A 17,325-nucleotide genomic window follows, 5' to 3' on the forward strand; every position below is an offset into this window, starting at 1 on the left:
TGGATCTTTTATGCTGGGCTCATGCATATCACTTTCATCTTATTGTATGTCATATACCAGGTGTTTTCAGTGTCCCACTGGTGGTATGTGGGATTGTTCTGGTTCTGTCCTTGGCTATCCTTCACCCTCTCTTCTTACAGGGATATTGTTTGCTATTTGGATGGTCTAATTGGGGGAATTGAGTGCTTAAGATAGACATACTTTCAATACTAGATGTTGCATTCCCAGGTTGAAAGCTTGGAGCTAATCCTCATGTCATACTCGAGAACCAGAATTATTCTCAGTACCCTGGTTCTTGGGTTTGAGGTGAAGACAATATGACCCTGTTTTTACCCTCACAAGGATGTTGGTACTCTGAAAGCAGGTTTTGGATGTAGTTGATTTACTGAATACAGTCTGCCATGCCCTAGCCACTCTACATCTACCCACCTAACTTATTGTGGAATTGAGTTACAGTATATTTCAATGTTAGGAACACTTTCTGCCATATTTTCTCCCATTCAGATGTGCTCCTTTCATTTTCCTCTCTTGTATCTTACTTATTCCATACTTGGGCAAAGACTATATCTGGCTCAGAAGTGGTATAATTTCCCTTTTCTGGATATTCTAGTGAGTCTTGTGAGAAAAAGTAAGTACTATATCAAAGTTGTAATTTTCCTATATTGAAAATGTATTTTCAATAGGTACTTAACTCCTTCCCACATTTCTCTGGTGCTGACAACTTCTGCCAAACATTGAAGTGACAGTCCGATAGAGGTGTGTAATGTGAGGATGTCATGTTTCTATTGATGAGGAGATGATGTGGTGATTTGCACAAGAGAGGTTGAAGTTTTGCAATCCCAATTCTAATGGGGAGGAGCAGAAGGCTTGTGTCATTCATAAAAGAAAAAAATGTTCTGATATAGAAGGCAGCACTGAACAAGAATAGCTAATCTCATAAGAAGAGGTAAGTATTTATTGGAAATACATTTTCAATATAGGAAAAGTATAACTTTCAATGAAATGGTTATTTTAATATTAATCCATGTAATCAATGCTTACAAGTAATCAATCAGTCAATTAATCACCTACATATACTGTACACTCCTGAAGTTTCTGAAATTTCCAAATTCACATTGCTCTGTTGCAATAAAAATTAGAATGTGATCTTCCCAATTATTAAATAATTTGCAATTATAAAGAATTTCCTGCAACCCCAAACATCAATCATAACTTTTTCTTCAGAATAATATTCCCTTTTGCATTGCTTAATAACCTTGTTTTTCTGATATTTATTTTACTCTCAGCATAAGCCTAAACCCTACACCTTAAACATGAGTTCTCCTCAGAAAGAATTACATAATCTTGCTCTACATTTATAGTGATTTTTTTTTACTCTTACAAGATGACTTCAAAGAACTTTCATGTTGCCTTTTCCAATGGTAAGTACTATTTTCTTGAATGCTTAATTTCTTTCTTTAGACTCGTTTTTATTATCTAATTTGTCCACTTAGAATAAAGTTTTACAATAGCATAGTATTCTGATTGAAATACCTACACTCTTTCAGTTTGTTTAAAAGAACTAACTACGATTTCTTAATATATACATATACTGAGTAACATGAAAACTTCTTATTCCATATAAAAAATATAAACTTCCAATTCATTTCTTATAGCATTAAAATTTGAATGACAGCAGAATTTGTCAGTCAGAATACAAGCTGTCGCATATATCAGTTTTATAAACTGAATGTATTTATGAATTTATAACATCTTTAAACATTTTAACTTTTTATTTTCTCAAATTACTAGCCATAATTTTCACCAAGAAGTAGAGTACAACATATTCTGTAAATTTTCTTATTTATTGTTTTTAACCCAGCATACAATGTATGTGTTAGACTGATGAGCAGATCAGTAACAATACAATTAAATATACACATCTGTAAAATATATTCACAAGTAATATGAACTGACTGTGATCCAAACTTATCTTACCCTATGTCCATTTACATTGCTGATATACTTGCATGATACAGATAATAAATTATATCACAAACTTAAGACTGTTTCAAAGCATAAGTAAAGATACATAATCACTACGTTAATAAATATGGTAAAGCAGAGTGTAGTATGTTGTTTGTTTGTAGTTTTCACATTTTTTTATATTATCATTTATTGATAAGGAAAGACAATCTTTCAGACTTGAAGAAATTTATTGTAATTCACTAGTTAGATATTCTTATACTATTGAATGCATACATATGTGTTGCATAAAAATAACTCGGCAACAACGATGTCTCACCATTCTAAATTCACAAACAAGAAATAAAAACTAAAATTATTGAAAAATTATTTTTCATTACAAAACTTCAGCAACTTTTTTTGGACAGTGTAATAGGTAACTTTACCGTGTGAATAATTGGAACTGCTATGAAGGAATGTATGTGTAGTACAGACTAATCTGTAGCTGAACAAGCAAGTACTTGTGTTCACTTTAGTAGCCTGTTATAACTGTGGTCTAGTGCCAGGCTATCCAATTCGTACAGCCCTGTGGGCTTTACCAGTTTTTAAATTATACAAATTGTGTTATTGTGTGTAAAAATGTAATGTTACTCTTCACGAACTCTGTCAGACAGCACAAGTTTTTATGTATTTGTCTTTGTACTTTTTGTAGAGATCCAGTATTTCTAAGCTTGAGCAGATTGGGTTTTGTACAGGTTATCGTCTAGTGGAAAGGTAAATGTTTTGAAACTGCAGTTAATGTCATTAAACTTACTCATGTATGAATTGTATTATGTATATGAACAGTTAAGAAAAATCTCTAGATATCAATCAAGCTATATTATTGTCAGGGTTTCCAGAGAAAGCCAGTGAAGGTTCTAGAATTTAGGTTTTACTATTTTAGGTCCTAAGAACATTGAACAGTGATCTTTTGTTTTTTTGTCAAGTCATGTAATATTTTGTAAATTGTAGTTTTCAGCAATTTCAACAAATTTCTTTAATTTTGTTTTGGATCATCAAGATACAAGATATCACAGGATATTTCTGTGTTTAACAAATTCTATCAGAAATGCTGTATTTTAAATATTTTAAGGGAATTTCATTATTGTACACTTCTGAATAATTGACAATATCAGAATTGATATGTAAAAAGTCCTGAAAAATATAAAAGCAGTTATAAAAATTTGTGAAGTTTTTTTCATATGTGAGCTGTATGAATCCCGTATATTTGTATATCATTCAGTATAGGACCATGAAATGGCAATTACTAAGCTGTAAACATCCATACAGAACACTAGTTTTGAAAGTTCAAATTTCCATAAATTTTATAATTCTGCATTTCAATAATTCAAGAAACACCAGGAAACATATGCTGGAAGTTAAAATCTTTTAATTCTTAGGTAGTATGATATTAATTTAGCCACCAGTCACATACCCATTCCACTGTTACCCACATAGGTTTGATATAGATAAGTGTTAAAGATAAGCACTTTGGGTATAGGAAGGTTATTGATGGTAGTAAAAAGATATGAATAGGGTTGTTGAAAAAAAGCACAAATCTTTCAACAGAGTATTTGAATTAGTTTATGGAAGCTGTTCATCTTCTAAAACCTGTCTAAAAGAAACTTAAGATGATTGATCTCAGTGTCTGAAATGGATAATAAGTAGGGTTGCCAGAATAATACTTTGTTTAAATAATTTGAGTATGGAGAAAACTCAACTAGCTCAGGCACATGTTTTATAGTTGAACTGTAGTGAACCTATTGATATTATTACACGCTTGTCTGTTTGCACAAAGATATGCAATTGTGACTTGAATATTAGCTGGGTACAGAAGTTTTTCGGAAGAATTCTATCATTTTTATTATTATAATTTATGCTGATAGCATTTGTTTTTCAGTTTAATTATATAAGTATATGAAATATATATGTAAAAACAGCTTGTTTGGGTTGAGAAAATCTTTTACGAGCCGTTTTTACATATATATTTCTCTACAAGTGGGTTTTCTCAACATCACTGATATAAGTATATGGATAGTAATATTTTGATAGTTTACTATTTAGTTTTTCTTATCTGTAGCTTAACAACAGCATTTTGTATTGGGATTCCTTGTTGCATCTTGCTCTCACATTTATTGGCTCTAAATGCATGTATATGTTGCCACTGCTTGTCTAATTTGGTAAACATTAACCCTTAAACAGCAGAAATGTTGTAGGTAACAGCATCAATTGATGATGGCTGCCATTTAAGGGTTAATGAAACCAAATTATCTATCTTTATCAATTTAGAATAAATGCTCAAAGTGAATTTATAACATATATAAGTGCATCAAGTAAGATTAACCAAAGTGACAACTTTAACTGTTGAATATTTTGAAATGATATTGTATGTAATAGTATCATTGTCAGAGATTTTCAGACATTTCATTGCTATGCTAAAAATTTTACAGCTGTTAATTCTTGGAACTGAATTAAATTCTGTACTTTTCTTAACAGTTCTAACAGATTACGTTTAAAACTTCTAAATACTAGAATTTGATCATTGAGAACATTTTTGATATCCAAATATTGTGCAAGTGAAATTCTGGATTGATTAAAGTGATAAATTTGTCAGATACTAAATTAACTGAAATTAATTAAATATAAGTAATAATAATAACTTATTTACATAATAAGACTTTGGTCTGAATTGTGCTTTATGTAGCTTAGGTGTTATAATTCTATATAATGAAAATTAACTTAAATCTTTTTCCAGATTTGAACCTTTATGTGTAAATATAAAAGTATGTATGTCTGATATACAGAATATGATTTTATCAGGCTGACCAAAGACTGGCCAAGATTCAAAGATGAATTGGACACAGTGAAGTTCATTTGTAAGGAATTTTGGTCATGTATATACAAAAAACAAATTGATAATCTACGTACTAACCATCAGGTAAAATAAAAAAATTGTTTTAGATATGAACATGATAATACATTGATTTATATAACATAAATATTAAGATTTTTGTACAACTAAAATGTATTGCATTATTGTTATGAATAATGACATGTTATGACGTGTATTAATGGGTTGGGGTCTTGGATATAAAGTTCTAAAGCTATCTTATATGCTTTGGTAGTTGGAACTTCTGTGAAGAGGGAGATTACATCAAAACTGGCCATTAAGGTATTATGATTTAGTTGATCAAGAATAGATTTAAAGTTAAAAGAGGCTTTAAAAAAGGAGCCAGCTGATGTTACATATTTAGAAAATACCCACGCTATGTATTTACCAAGGTTGTAGTTAAATGATTCATAGGTTGACTCATGGGTCTTGGTGGACAAGTGGATTTGTGAGGTTTGGGGTGCCATATAATTGTGGTGTGCATAACTTGGCTCTGGCTTTGCATAGGTAAGAGTAAAGATTTTCTGAGATTGTGTTTTTTTTTTCATTTATAGTAGTATTTTGTTTAGTTGGTTTTCAAGTATTTGTTTTTAGATTTATGTGTATTGGTTAAAACTTGTTTGTATTCATGTTTTGAATGTGTTCATTTGTGCTTATTATAACTGTAGCATTGCCTTTGTCTGCTTTTAAAATTTTGATGTTGTTGTCTTGTTTGTAATCGAAGTTGGCTTGTTTGACCATATCACTGGATTCAGTGGGTGTGTTCTTATTGGGGAAAACTCGTGTAGATACTTTTGCCATCCACTGAAACACCAAACTTCTTTTCTTTTGATCTCCCTCTTCACACCTGCTAGCTCTGGCAGTAAATACATTCAGTCAAGATGGGAGAAGTTATCACACTTATGCTTACTCTCCTATTCAACTTCTCCCCAGAGTTCTATCCCTAATCCAAACTACTATGTATCTAGTCCTCCTAGTGGCTCCATATTAGCTGGTACAACCATAGTTCCCATTGCTCTAACTTTTGCTTGTACAACCTCCCCCTCCCTTATCTCTGTCTTAGTTTCTTCTCTGTTAACTTCAGTCAGACATCATTCAACTAGATGTCACCACCTTCAATCATCATGCATGGCTTTTGTCAGATCCAATGCCTCAGCCCAGGGACTGACTTAACATATGTCTTTTGTTTCCAGATTCATGAGGCCTCCTTCAATATCAGTGTACCAAAGGTGATGGTCTATCTTCCTTCTTTGGTCTCTTCAGTGTATTATTCCATCCTTTCCACCCTTTTATTCCTCATCTCTCCCAATTTTTCATCTGGTTGTTTATATAGCTATTGGGCAGCCTTGTTGAACACCTCTCATTTCTTCAAGTTTCATAAGGTGTTTACTTTCCCTTTTCCTTCTCTCCTTTTACACCACTTTTGAGTTATGCATCCTTCATGTTCCCTTGATTTGCCTATCAGATGTTTGTAATGTCAAAGTAATAAATCTATAACTTTTTATAAATTAGAAACCAAAATTATCAATATTTACAAGGTACAATATAAAATAAGAACCTCATATCTTTTCATTTTGCTGAGAGGCTTATGTAGTGAACCAGACATAGTGTCCCTTTTCACCTCTTTCAATTTTTTGGAAACAATCCCTTGAATATGCTAACTTCAATATATGATGTGTGAATAACCAACTGGCAACTTGGGTTGTACCCATAGTGGTTTTCTCAGCTATTTTAATGTATTAGAAGGCCTTATTTTTTCAAACCAAGATTTCAAGGAGGTAGGTTGTATTTTTAGTCTGTTTGATATTTCATATTCTTTAAGACAACTTTTATATTTAGAAGATACAGATTAGTTACTAGGCTTGATAAATTATAGTGAAATTATATGGTATTGATATAGTAATTTATGATTTTTTGGTTAATCAACTGCATATGTAAAACCTAAAATAAATCATTTCATATCTTCCATGTGCAAAATTGTAAAATTCTTAGCAATCTACATCAAGCAGCAGCCAAGTTCAAAGGATGTAACAAGAAGAGATAATTGTGTACTTTAGCTCTTCATTTACTGTTCTATATTCTAAGAAAAATAAGTTTAACAACTTGTTTCTAAATAGTAATAATCCACACACATATATAATATATAATAATTGAAGTGCAATTGTATATTATGAAATATTACTAGTCTACTAAAACACAGTGAAGAGAGGGTCACTTTATAAAATCTAAATATCAGTTTTGTATTATTGGATATGTTACATAAGTGCACTTGCACCTCATTATTATAAGTTTTGTAATGTTAGCCAGGCATGACTAAAAAGTCAGCATAATAAAAATAAGTGCAGTGGGTGGACACTAAAAGTGGCCCCCTTGAAAATGTTGTTAATTTGTCATATCTTTTATCAGATAACAAAAAAAATATATGTAAAACTATATGTTTTTAGAATGCTCAAAAAGATGTTCATATATGATCTCAAATCCTAATTTTAACACTGGCTTTCCTAAATGCCTGAACTTTTCATGATTTTAGTTACAATTTCTCATAAAAAGTGTAGTTTCTTAGGTCTTATAGCAATTAACTTATAAAATGATCAAACAAGTTTCTCTGCAATAATCAAATGTAAAAAGGATATTTAAAATAACACAAACCAATTTCACAAGTTAATACTTAATCAGCATTCCCTTGGATTTCACTACTGCTTTACATTGACATCACATGCTTTCAGTGAGTTTGTGCGTATATCCTTGAGTGATTGACTGCCATCCTTTTTTGAGTACTTCAGAAAGTTTTCATCTTCCATGTTTGGCTTGTGATTGTTCATTAATTGGTTTAATTCAGGCCATAACTTTTGAATCGGATTGATATCAGGAGGTTGACCTGGCCATTAAATAACAGCAATTCTCTTGTTTTTAAGATATCTTTTAATGACTCCACTGTTACAGACTTATCTGTTCCATCTAACATAGCATCAAGAGTTCTTAAACTTTGCAGGCTCGTAAGTCAAAATAATTTACACACACACACACACACACACTATTCTGAAAGGATTTAAATATAATAGAATTTAATTGTTTGTATTCAAATAGTTTACCTTTTATATATGTATGTATACAAATGTTTTAGCTTTATTTCTAATATTGTTATTCGAGAGAGTTTCTCCTTTTTATAAATAAAATTGGATTTATTTGTCTTTCCTTTGTCCAGAATATGAAAGTTATAGCTCAGTTAACATAACTTAGGTTTTTATGAACTCAGTATTAATTAAATAAGATGAGCTTTACTATTTTTTAAATATTTTGATTATTACCTGTTGTATTTAAAACTCTAGTATTTAGTAATGTGTATGAAAAATTACCTTTTAATTTGAATTTATCTGTTTCATTCACCTTTTGTAGGGAGTTTATGTCCTGCAAGACAACAGGTTCAGGTTTCTTACCCAACTTTCCCAATCCAAACAGTATATAGAAGCAACACCTAAGGTATTTGAACTTGGGTAGTTATTTTGATGTGGCATTATTTACTATGAATTACTCAGGCTTATAGCAACATTTGAAATAATTAATTTTTATACCTTAAGAAATATAACAGGTGTATTATGATGAATGTATAATTGATTAATGTAAAGTAATTGGTACTCTAAAACACATTTATGTCTACTTATTTCTTATGGTTTTTTAAAAGTAATACATTTATCACTACTAAATGTATTTTCTAAAAAGAATGGAAAAAATATAAAAAAAGCAATGAATTACTATTACAAGGTAAAATAATTTATTTTCTTTAGAGTTTAATGCTGGTTTTAAATATATCTGTTTTTGTGTTTTTTTATAATATATACTTAGTTTTTACTTTTCTCAGAAACTGTGTATTTAAATTAAAAATTAAGTAAAAGTCAGGACATTGCTGAAAGGTTTTAAAATAATATTAGTGTACTGATAACATTTTTCAAAGAGTTTTAAAATAATTAATTCTGCAATCTTGTACTACATTAGTCATTCTGTTGCAGCAAATACACTGAGCATTAATTAGAAAAATTATTACCATAAAATTAATGCCATATGCTAATACAAATATGTAACTTATAGTTGTTATAATAATTATTGCTGAGATAAAAATTCTCATTGTTAGAAAAACCAGCTGTTGATTATCATGTACAAATTATACTTCTTTTCACAAACCTTTGAAATCAGAACGTGTTAAATTGCTCTAGATTTTAAAATGTTAATCATCAGTTTGTTGGAACTGAGATTACACTTTTCCATAGATTAAAAATAGAGGTTTTGTATGTTTTAGATCAAGTATCAAAGTAGCATGTTTTTCATTTCAGTGTTCTGATGTATCTCAAGATGGCTTGTATGGGTATTAAAACTTTTTATTGAAATAAAGTAGAGAACAATGTTTCAATCTTCTTAGGTCATCTTCAGGTTAACAAAGAGAGGTTGCAACTGACCGTTGCCGAGCATGTCTTAGACATGAGAATGTAAACAGATACGGAACTGTAGGGAGCATTGCAGATGATGTTAGGTTATTAATTAGTATAAGTATAAAGGTGTTCCTTTATATTGATTTAATTTTGGTTTCAGTTGCTGTAGAAGTAGGGCTTCTTTGATTTTGCATTTGTTAATATTTGTTCCCCTACTGGGTATCTGTGGTTTCTGTGGTTATACTGTTTATTTGACTTGCAGTGTTCAAAAACATATCAAGGTTTCCATTTTTCTGCTTGTTTCTCCAGTATAGAAACATGAATACAAACAAGTTTTAACCAATACACATAAATCTAAAAACAAACACATGAAAACCAACTAAACAAAATACTACTATAAATGAAAAAAAACAACACAATCTCAGAAAATTTTTACTCTTACCTATGCAAAGCCAGAGCCAAGTTATGCACACCACAACTATATGGCACCCCAAACCTCACAAATCCACTTGTCCACCAGACCCATGAGTCAACCTATGAATCATTCAACTACAACCTTGGTAAATACATAGCGTGGGTATTTTCTAAATATGTAACATCAGCCGGCTCCTTTTTTAAAGCCTCTTTTAACTTTAAATCTATTCTTGATCAACTAAATCATAATACCTTAATGGCCAGTTTTGATGTATCTCCCTCTTCACAGAATTTCCAACTACCAAAGCATATAAGATAGCTTTAGAACTTTATATCCAAGACCCCAACCCATTAATACATGTCAACAGCAACCAGTTAGCAATCCTTGTAGAATATACTACCACCAAAACTAATTTTTATGTTCAATGGTCAAAACTACTTACAATTAAATGGCTTAAATGTCACCAGTTCTAGGTAACATTTTCATAACAGATTAAATCTCAGTTATCAACTCAGCCTTACATCCACCACTAAACTGGTACAGATATGTTGATGATACAAATTGCCAAATTCACATCTACAGAACACATGCTTAGTTTTTCAATCACGTTAACTTCACACACCCCAACATTAAGTTCACCTGTGAACACGAGAAAACTAATCAAATAGTATTTGTCAAGATCACAAGAACCAATACACAATTCAAGACAGAAATCCACAGAAAAAATCTCTCATACTGGACTATACAGTTCATGGGACTCAGCACATGAAACAAACCAAAAACTCAAAATATTAAGAAACCAAATAAACACATCCACAAAACTACACTCACCTGATAAAAATTAATGATGAAATCAACAAAATAAAACAACACTTCATCAATATCAACAAATTTTCTTTAAAAACCACTGAAAAAATTACACTCACAAACATAGATCAACAACACAGTCAAGAACAAACAAATAATAATACATTCAAAGAAACAACAAACTATAAAATCATACACTGCTGCATACCATATATTCCCAATATCAAAGAAGAAAATTAACAATATTTCAAAAAACTTAAAACATACTTTTCCAGAACATCAAATTTATTCAAAAACCAAAAACAAAACTGAAGTCCATACTATGTAGAAACTACACTGAGAAACACAACATAACCATAGAAAACACCCAGATACCAAATTGGGAAACAAATATAAACAAACAAAAAATCAAAGAAGCCCTGCTTATACAACAAGTTATACCAAAATTGAACCAATATAAAGGAACATCTTTATTCCTGTGCTAATTAATAACCTAACATATACTGCAATGCCCCTTACAATCTAACGCCTGTTTATGCTCTTGTCCCTAAGACGTACTCAGCAAATGTCAGTTGCTAACTCTTTTATTAACATGAAGATGACCTAAGAAGGTCTAAATGTTCTCTATTTTAATAAAAGTTTTAATACCCATACCATCTGTCTTGAGATGCATTTTTTCTTCAAGTGGGTTTCTTGTTATCATGAAATTCAGTGTTCTTGACATTTTAATCAAAGTTGTAAGATTTGATCTGTGTTTTTGTTAACATCTTACACTTTAATATTTATTTTTAAAAAATGCATGAATATACCTGTAAAAACTAAGTTTAGTAGATTGATTACATGAAAGGTAATGAAGCCCTTTTTGTTACAGTACTTAGCTTTCACATGTGGAGTTGTTCGTGGAGCTTTGTCAAATTTGGGGATCACGTCTATTGTCACTGCTGAAGTGTTTTCTTCTCCCACTTGTAAGAAAATGTTTTAAAATCATTATATGTATATATACATCCATACCTTTTTTTATGTGTAATTACATAATTTTAGGCTATAAGATATGTAATTGTACTTGTAAATTTTAAATCATTGGATGTGCTTTTAATCATCAAGTCATTTTTTCCTATTTGTTGATTCATGTCTTAAAAAGTCACTTATAAGTACATAGTATTTTAATATTAAGATACTCTCCAGGCACTTATAAGTACATAGTGTCAAATTAAAAAATTAATACAATTGTTGTTTATGTTTAGTTTTTTGTGTATTTTCTTTACTACATTTCTTTTATTTTTGTTTGATTGTGAAAAAGTAAATGTTTGTTATATTTTACTTAGGTTTGTATAAATATAAAAAGAAGTTCTGAAGTTTAGTTTCCTTTACAAATGTGTGTTTATAAAAAACATTTTCACAGGAAAACATCTAATCATTTGTTTTACAGTTGTATAAAAAAGACTAATAATAATGGGGACTGCTGTAATTTTAATAAAATGAAGTGTTGCTTATCTTAATTTGTTTTGTTTTGTTTTTAATTTGCAGGTAAATTTCAAGTTCAAGTTCAGAGAATATAAGTAATTATATTTAATAAAAAGGCTACAATTTTTTTTGTAAAATATTCTGGTTTAACGTGTATAAATCTAGGATTTCATGTAAATATGGCATTTATTGTTAAAAGTGTTTCTTTATCATTAACTTGTTAAGTTTTGTTTTTTCACAACAGTTATGTTGTGTATTTGGTGGAATAATGAACAAATTACTTCAGGGTTTTTTAATCATTGTTACTTCAATAAATACCTTCCAAATACAATCACCTAAAATAAAAATAAAGTTAAAATAAATGAATTCCACTGTTTTGCATAAAACAGCCAATAACCACTTAAAAGCAAGTTTAATATTTTCAATTTGTTTCATATGAAATTTTTCTTGAAAATAAACGTTTTTGAATCTTGTCCAGACAGGCTGCCAAATTGCAAATAAATTTAAAGCAGGTATCTCTAACCTTTCTGGCTCTTTTATTATTCACTACTAATTACACTGGGCAAGGAACATGCTCTTCCCTTCAGAGTAATTATCCAAGATTTATTTTAACTTGTTATTTGAAAATAAGTACTATGCAATCTACACATACATTATTATATTACTTTTATAGAAATCTTTGATTAATCACACTGCCTAATATTGCTGAAACTTTGTAACTTGGGCCTCCAGTGTTTGAAATTGTATATTTTCCTTGATAAAAGTAGTAGTACCAACAAAAAGGATTTCGTTTTATAGTAAAAATGTTGTATTTAGTTTACTCATTTTAATGGGTTTTTTAATACTAAAAACTATATACACACACACACACACACACACACACACACACTACTAAATGTGTGTAAAATAAAGTTAACTTCCATGCAACTCTACATTTCATTTCTGCATAAAAACAATAATGTTGCAAAATAATAAATGGGTAAACTTCTTGGCATGTGTTCCCAGGATAGAGAAGATAAATTGGTAAATGTGCTTGTTTTGAAGGATAATGTTATTCCACGTGCAATATAAAATTTTTTTGAGGTAATTGTGATGGTGATATTTTTTCTTCTGGGGAAACTTGCATATAATTTTACTTTGGAACTAAGTTTTAGTAAAAAAATGAAGTGTGTATTGTTATATATGAAGGGTTTAAGTAAATTCAGAAAAAAAGTCACCTTTTTTGATAAATGTTGTGAAAAAATATGTATACAAGTTAACATTATATAATGTTGAATTTTTAGAAATGCAGGAAATGATATTGTGCGTGAAAAACATGATTTATAAGATTCACAAAAATGCATGTAGGTATGTGTGTATAAGCCATACTTACACATGCTTATATTTAAAAAAAACAGTGTCAGTAATTTGATACTTACTTTAATGTTTCTCTTTTGTAAAATGTTTATAATTTATGATGTTTTGTGAAAGAGATTAGCATCTTTTTTTAAATTCTTAGTACAGCATCCAAGAATGCATTGTTATGTTTCAGCAGTACCATAAAGAACACATCCTGGAAATATAGTAGTTATGTTTTATCACTTCTGATTGAATGTCTATCACTGAAAATATAACAGCTCAAACATCTTTGTAAGAAAGATAAGGCATTAAAGGTACCAACTTTGAAAAAAATATTATTACATTCTTGAAAACTTTTGATTCATTAGATGTAATGGGGATATTTAGATTCCAATCTGTGAGTTTGAAAACAATTTTTACCTTTAAAATGTGATATACTTTTTTTGAGATGTCTGTACAGTAATATTTTGTTGGTGGATGTGTATTGTGTTAATAATAAAAACTAATGAGAAATTAATGATGAGTGATGATGAAACTATGTGTAAGGTGAAACAACTTTGTGTAAAATATCGTTAACCAAGCATTAGTTCAAAGATGATAAATGAAGTGTATGAAGCTTATTCTAGTTGATATTACTAACATTAAAAACCACAGTATCCTACGGTACTATGTTATAGTATCTTTTTGTATTTGAATAACATCATTAAGTAATTTTTGAAATTAAGTAACACACAATGTTTTGCCTGTTTGGTCATTCCTACACTTTGAATAACTTCAATTTTCTCTGCAATTTGTGAATTAAATGCTTTATGGTCAACAACCTTTACTGTCATTGATTATTGTAAATGACTTAGTTCTAATAAATCTAGGATTTAAATTTGCTCTTTGAATGCTTACTGAATTGGTTTTATATTTCAAATTAACCTAAATAACTTAAATATTTGCTTTTGTGTTTTGATATTGGACCTGGCATAACCAAGTACTCAACTCATAATCTGAAAGTCACGGGTTAGAATCCCCATCACACCAAACATGCTTGCCCTTTCAGCTATGAGGGTGTTAAAATGTGATGGTCAATCCCACTATTCATTGGTAAAAGAGTAGCCCAAGAGTTGGTGGTGATGACTAGCTGCCTTCCCTCTAGTCTTATTATGCTAAATTAGGGATGGCTAGTGCAGATAGTTCTTGTGTAACTTTACACAACATTCAAAAACAAACAGAAATTGTTTTGTTGTTACTATTTTTATTAATTAGCATTGTCTATTGGGCAACAACAGAATTCATTATAGTATTTTATTATATACTAATAATTAACCAGTAAGAAAAATTTTGTATACTATGAAACTTATCTCTATAACAATACTTCCAGAAGTGATTCTTTGATGTCATAAAAAAAGCATACCCATAATTGAGGGGAAAAAACATGGATTTTATAATCTTCATGTCAAATTTACTTTTACAACTGAAACTTGTGTGGGTACACGTTATATTCAAATTAACATTTTAAATTATATTCAAAAATGGAAAATTAGTAGCATATAACGTTTGAAATAATGTATCAATGTAAACAATTTACTTTCTTTTTTCAAGTTGTTCAACAACTCCAAATTCAGGCTCAACTGATACATGAACTTGAGTAGAAACACTATGTGGGTAGAACTAAGACTGTTAGAAGGAGTTACAAAGTTGTGCATCATTCAATAGTAAAAATACTTCAGAGTACATTAATACAGGCTTTATTTTAACAAAATTTGCTCTAAAATAAGAGCCAACATTCAATGAATAAAAGTAACTAATAAGCAAAACAGACATTTACGACACAAATTCCATTTTGTTTACTTTTGATGAAAAAAAGCTGTAATATACAAAAAAAATAAGTTTGTTTAAAGTTTGCTCACACCCCTTGGGAGTGCGAGATAGTATTCCAGAGGGTGCAAGATAACATTTGTTTTGGCCACCTTCACCTTTATTCTTAAATAAATAATTACTGTGAGGGCCCTCTAGTGTTACACTGCTAAACTAGGGACGGCTAGCACAGATAGCCCTCGAGTAGCTTTGTGCGAAATTCCAAAAACAAACAAACAAAATACTGTGAGAGGTGCATGAACGTATTAAATATTTTTAGGGGTGCGGAGCATAAAAAAGGTTAGGAACCACTGGCTTAGAGTAAAGCTGCATTGGATTACCTGCTGTATCTATAGCGGGAAATAGAATATCAGATTTCAAGGTTATAAGTTTGTAGGCTTACTTCTGTCCCACTGGGAAACAAAAAAAAATTATTAAATGACTAATTTGTAAAATCCTATTTTCAATTAATGAGTTTAATTGCAGTGCTTATGGCATTTTGTTATTGTTTTTGTTATTCATATGATACTGTCCTAACAAAATAATATATCTTCAAGAATTTTGGTGTTTAAGTTTTCAGAAAAATGTTTTAAGACGCCAATGGTTTTTGAATGATTGACATGGTATTTCCATCCTGAACGTTATTTACCTGAACATGGGTTCATCGGTCTGATCAAACTTCTAAGGCTCAAACACAGCCATCTTTGATTTAGTACTGCTGACCATAAGGAAGGAAGGAAACCAATAAGCAACACCGCCACCTATACGATTATTTTTAACCGAATAGTAGTACTGACTGTCACAGTTATTACATTACTTGCAGCTGAAAATAATATGCAAAGCATGTTTAGGGACATATCGCGATTCTAAACTTAGATACTCTAATCTGCAGCTAATATACTAATCCGACTGTATATAATTAATATGATGACGACCACTTATTATCCTTGTATGCTGGCTATTCAAGAGAGGATGGTTACAAAATGGACGACATTTAACAAGTAAAAATAACAATTATGAATCTATAACTATGCGCTGAAAGCTATTAAAATAATAAGTAGGCGTGATTTTAAAACCAATGATTTTAACATCATATCAAAACATTGAAAATTCCTCAAAGCAGTAAGCTTGACTTCCACGGTGGCCATGGCTCACAGAATCCATCTGTTGGTTTGCATTCAAACAAACTCTTGAAACGCAATTTTGTGAATTATTTCGAAAGAGTAAATGAAAAAGTTCGTGGAAATTTGAGTTACATCGGATATCACTAGTCTACCATTTCATGGATCGGAACCATGCTCTGCTACAATGTTTTTTTTTATGGCCCGGCATGGCCAAGCGTGTTAAGACGTGCGACTCGTAATCTGAGGGTCGCGGGTTCGCATCCCCGTCGCGCCGAACATGCTCGCCCTCCCAGCCGTGGGGGCGATATAATGTGACGATCAATTCCACTATTCCTTGATAAAAGAGTAGCCCAAGAGTTGGTGGTGATGACTAGCTGCCTTCCCTCTAGTCTTACACTGCTAAATTAGGGACGGCTAGCACAGATAGCCCTCTAGTAGCTTTGTGCGAAATTAAAAAACAAACAAACAAACTACCATTTCAATTAGAAACACCTCGTCAACTGTGCTTAGGTTGCTTTCAGTCTTCACTCTCTGCGTCAATATACATAGTAATATACATACAACAGACGCTGTTTTACTGACACATGCGTATGGCATTTCCTTAAAAATAACACCGACACAATAAACCAGGTGGAGATCCGACAAAAATAATTTTATTTGTTTTTTGTTGTTGTTTTGTATTAAGCACGAACCTACACAATGGGCTATCTGTGCTCTGCCCACCACGGGTATCGAAATCCGGTTTTTAGCGTTGTAAGTCCGCAGACATACCGCTGAGCCACTGGGGGGAAAAAATAATAATTAAAAACAGAATAAAACAAATTCGTCATGTTCATGTTTGTTGTGCTTATTTTTGTATCATCATAATATTATGAGGTGTTTTTTTAATAAACGCATTGAGTGTATTGCGTTGTTATTTTTGCTTTTTTTCATGTCTAGTGACTTTTAATATAAATAAAATACAGGTTGTATTGTTCATGATATTACAGATAAACAGGTACGTATATGAGTGAAATGACATAATAAATCAAACAT

The 17,325-nt window shown here is 30.7% G+C and overlaps 1 protein-coding gene across 6 annotated transcripts in view; it reads left to right on the plus strand.

Annotated features, from left to right (window-relative positions):
* LOC143254944 (trafficking protein particle complex subunit 6b-like) overlaps nt 1–17,325 on the plus strand; it is a 51,484-nt gene that overhangs the window by 6,144 nt on the left and 28,015 nt on the right. For 2 of the 6 annotated variants that reach the window (XM_076509875.1, XM_076509857.1), the window contains exons 2-5: nt 2,657–2,718; nt 4,804–4,921; nt 8,270–8,353; nt 11,391–11,484. In XM_076509875.1, the coding sequence (XP_076365990.1) occupies nt 2,657–2,718; nt 4,804–4,921; nt 8,270–8,353; nt 11,391–11,484 (358 nt within the window). Of the gene's footprint in view, nt 1–683; nt 947–1,384; nt 1,422–2,656; nt 2,719–4,803; nt 4,922–5,108; nt 5,156–8,269; nt 8,354–11,390; nt 11,485–17,325 lie in introns of all 6 variants that reach the window. The other 4 variants (XM_076509894.1, XM_076509892.1, XM_076509884.1 and 1 more) reach the window with 4 other exon arrangements.

This window comes from Tachypleus tridentatus, chromosome 1 (assembly GCF_004210375.1).
Source record: "Tachypleus tridentatus isolate NWPU-2018 chromosome 1, ASM421037v1, whole genome shotgun sequence".
NCBI classification, from domain to species: domain Eukaryota; kingdom Metazoa; phylum Arthropoda; class Merostomata; order Xiphosura; family Limulidae; genus Tachypleus; species Tachypleus tridentatus.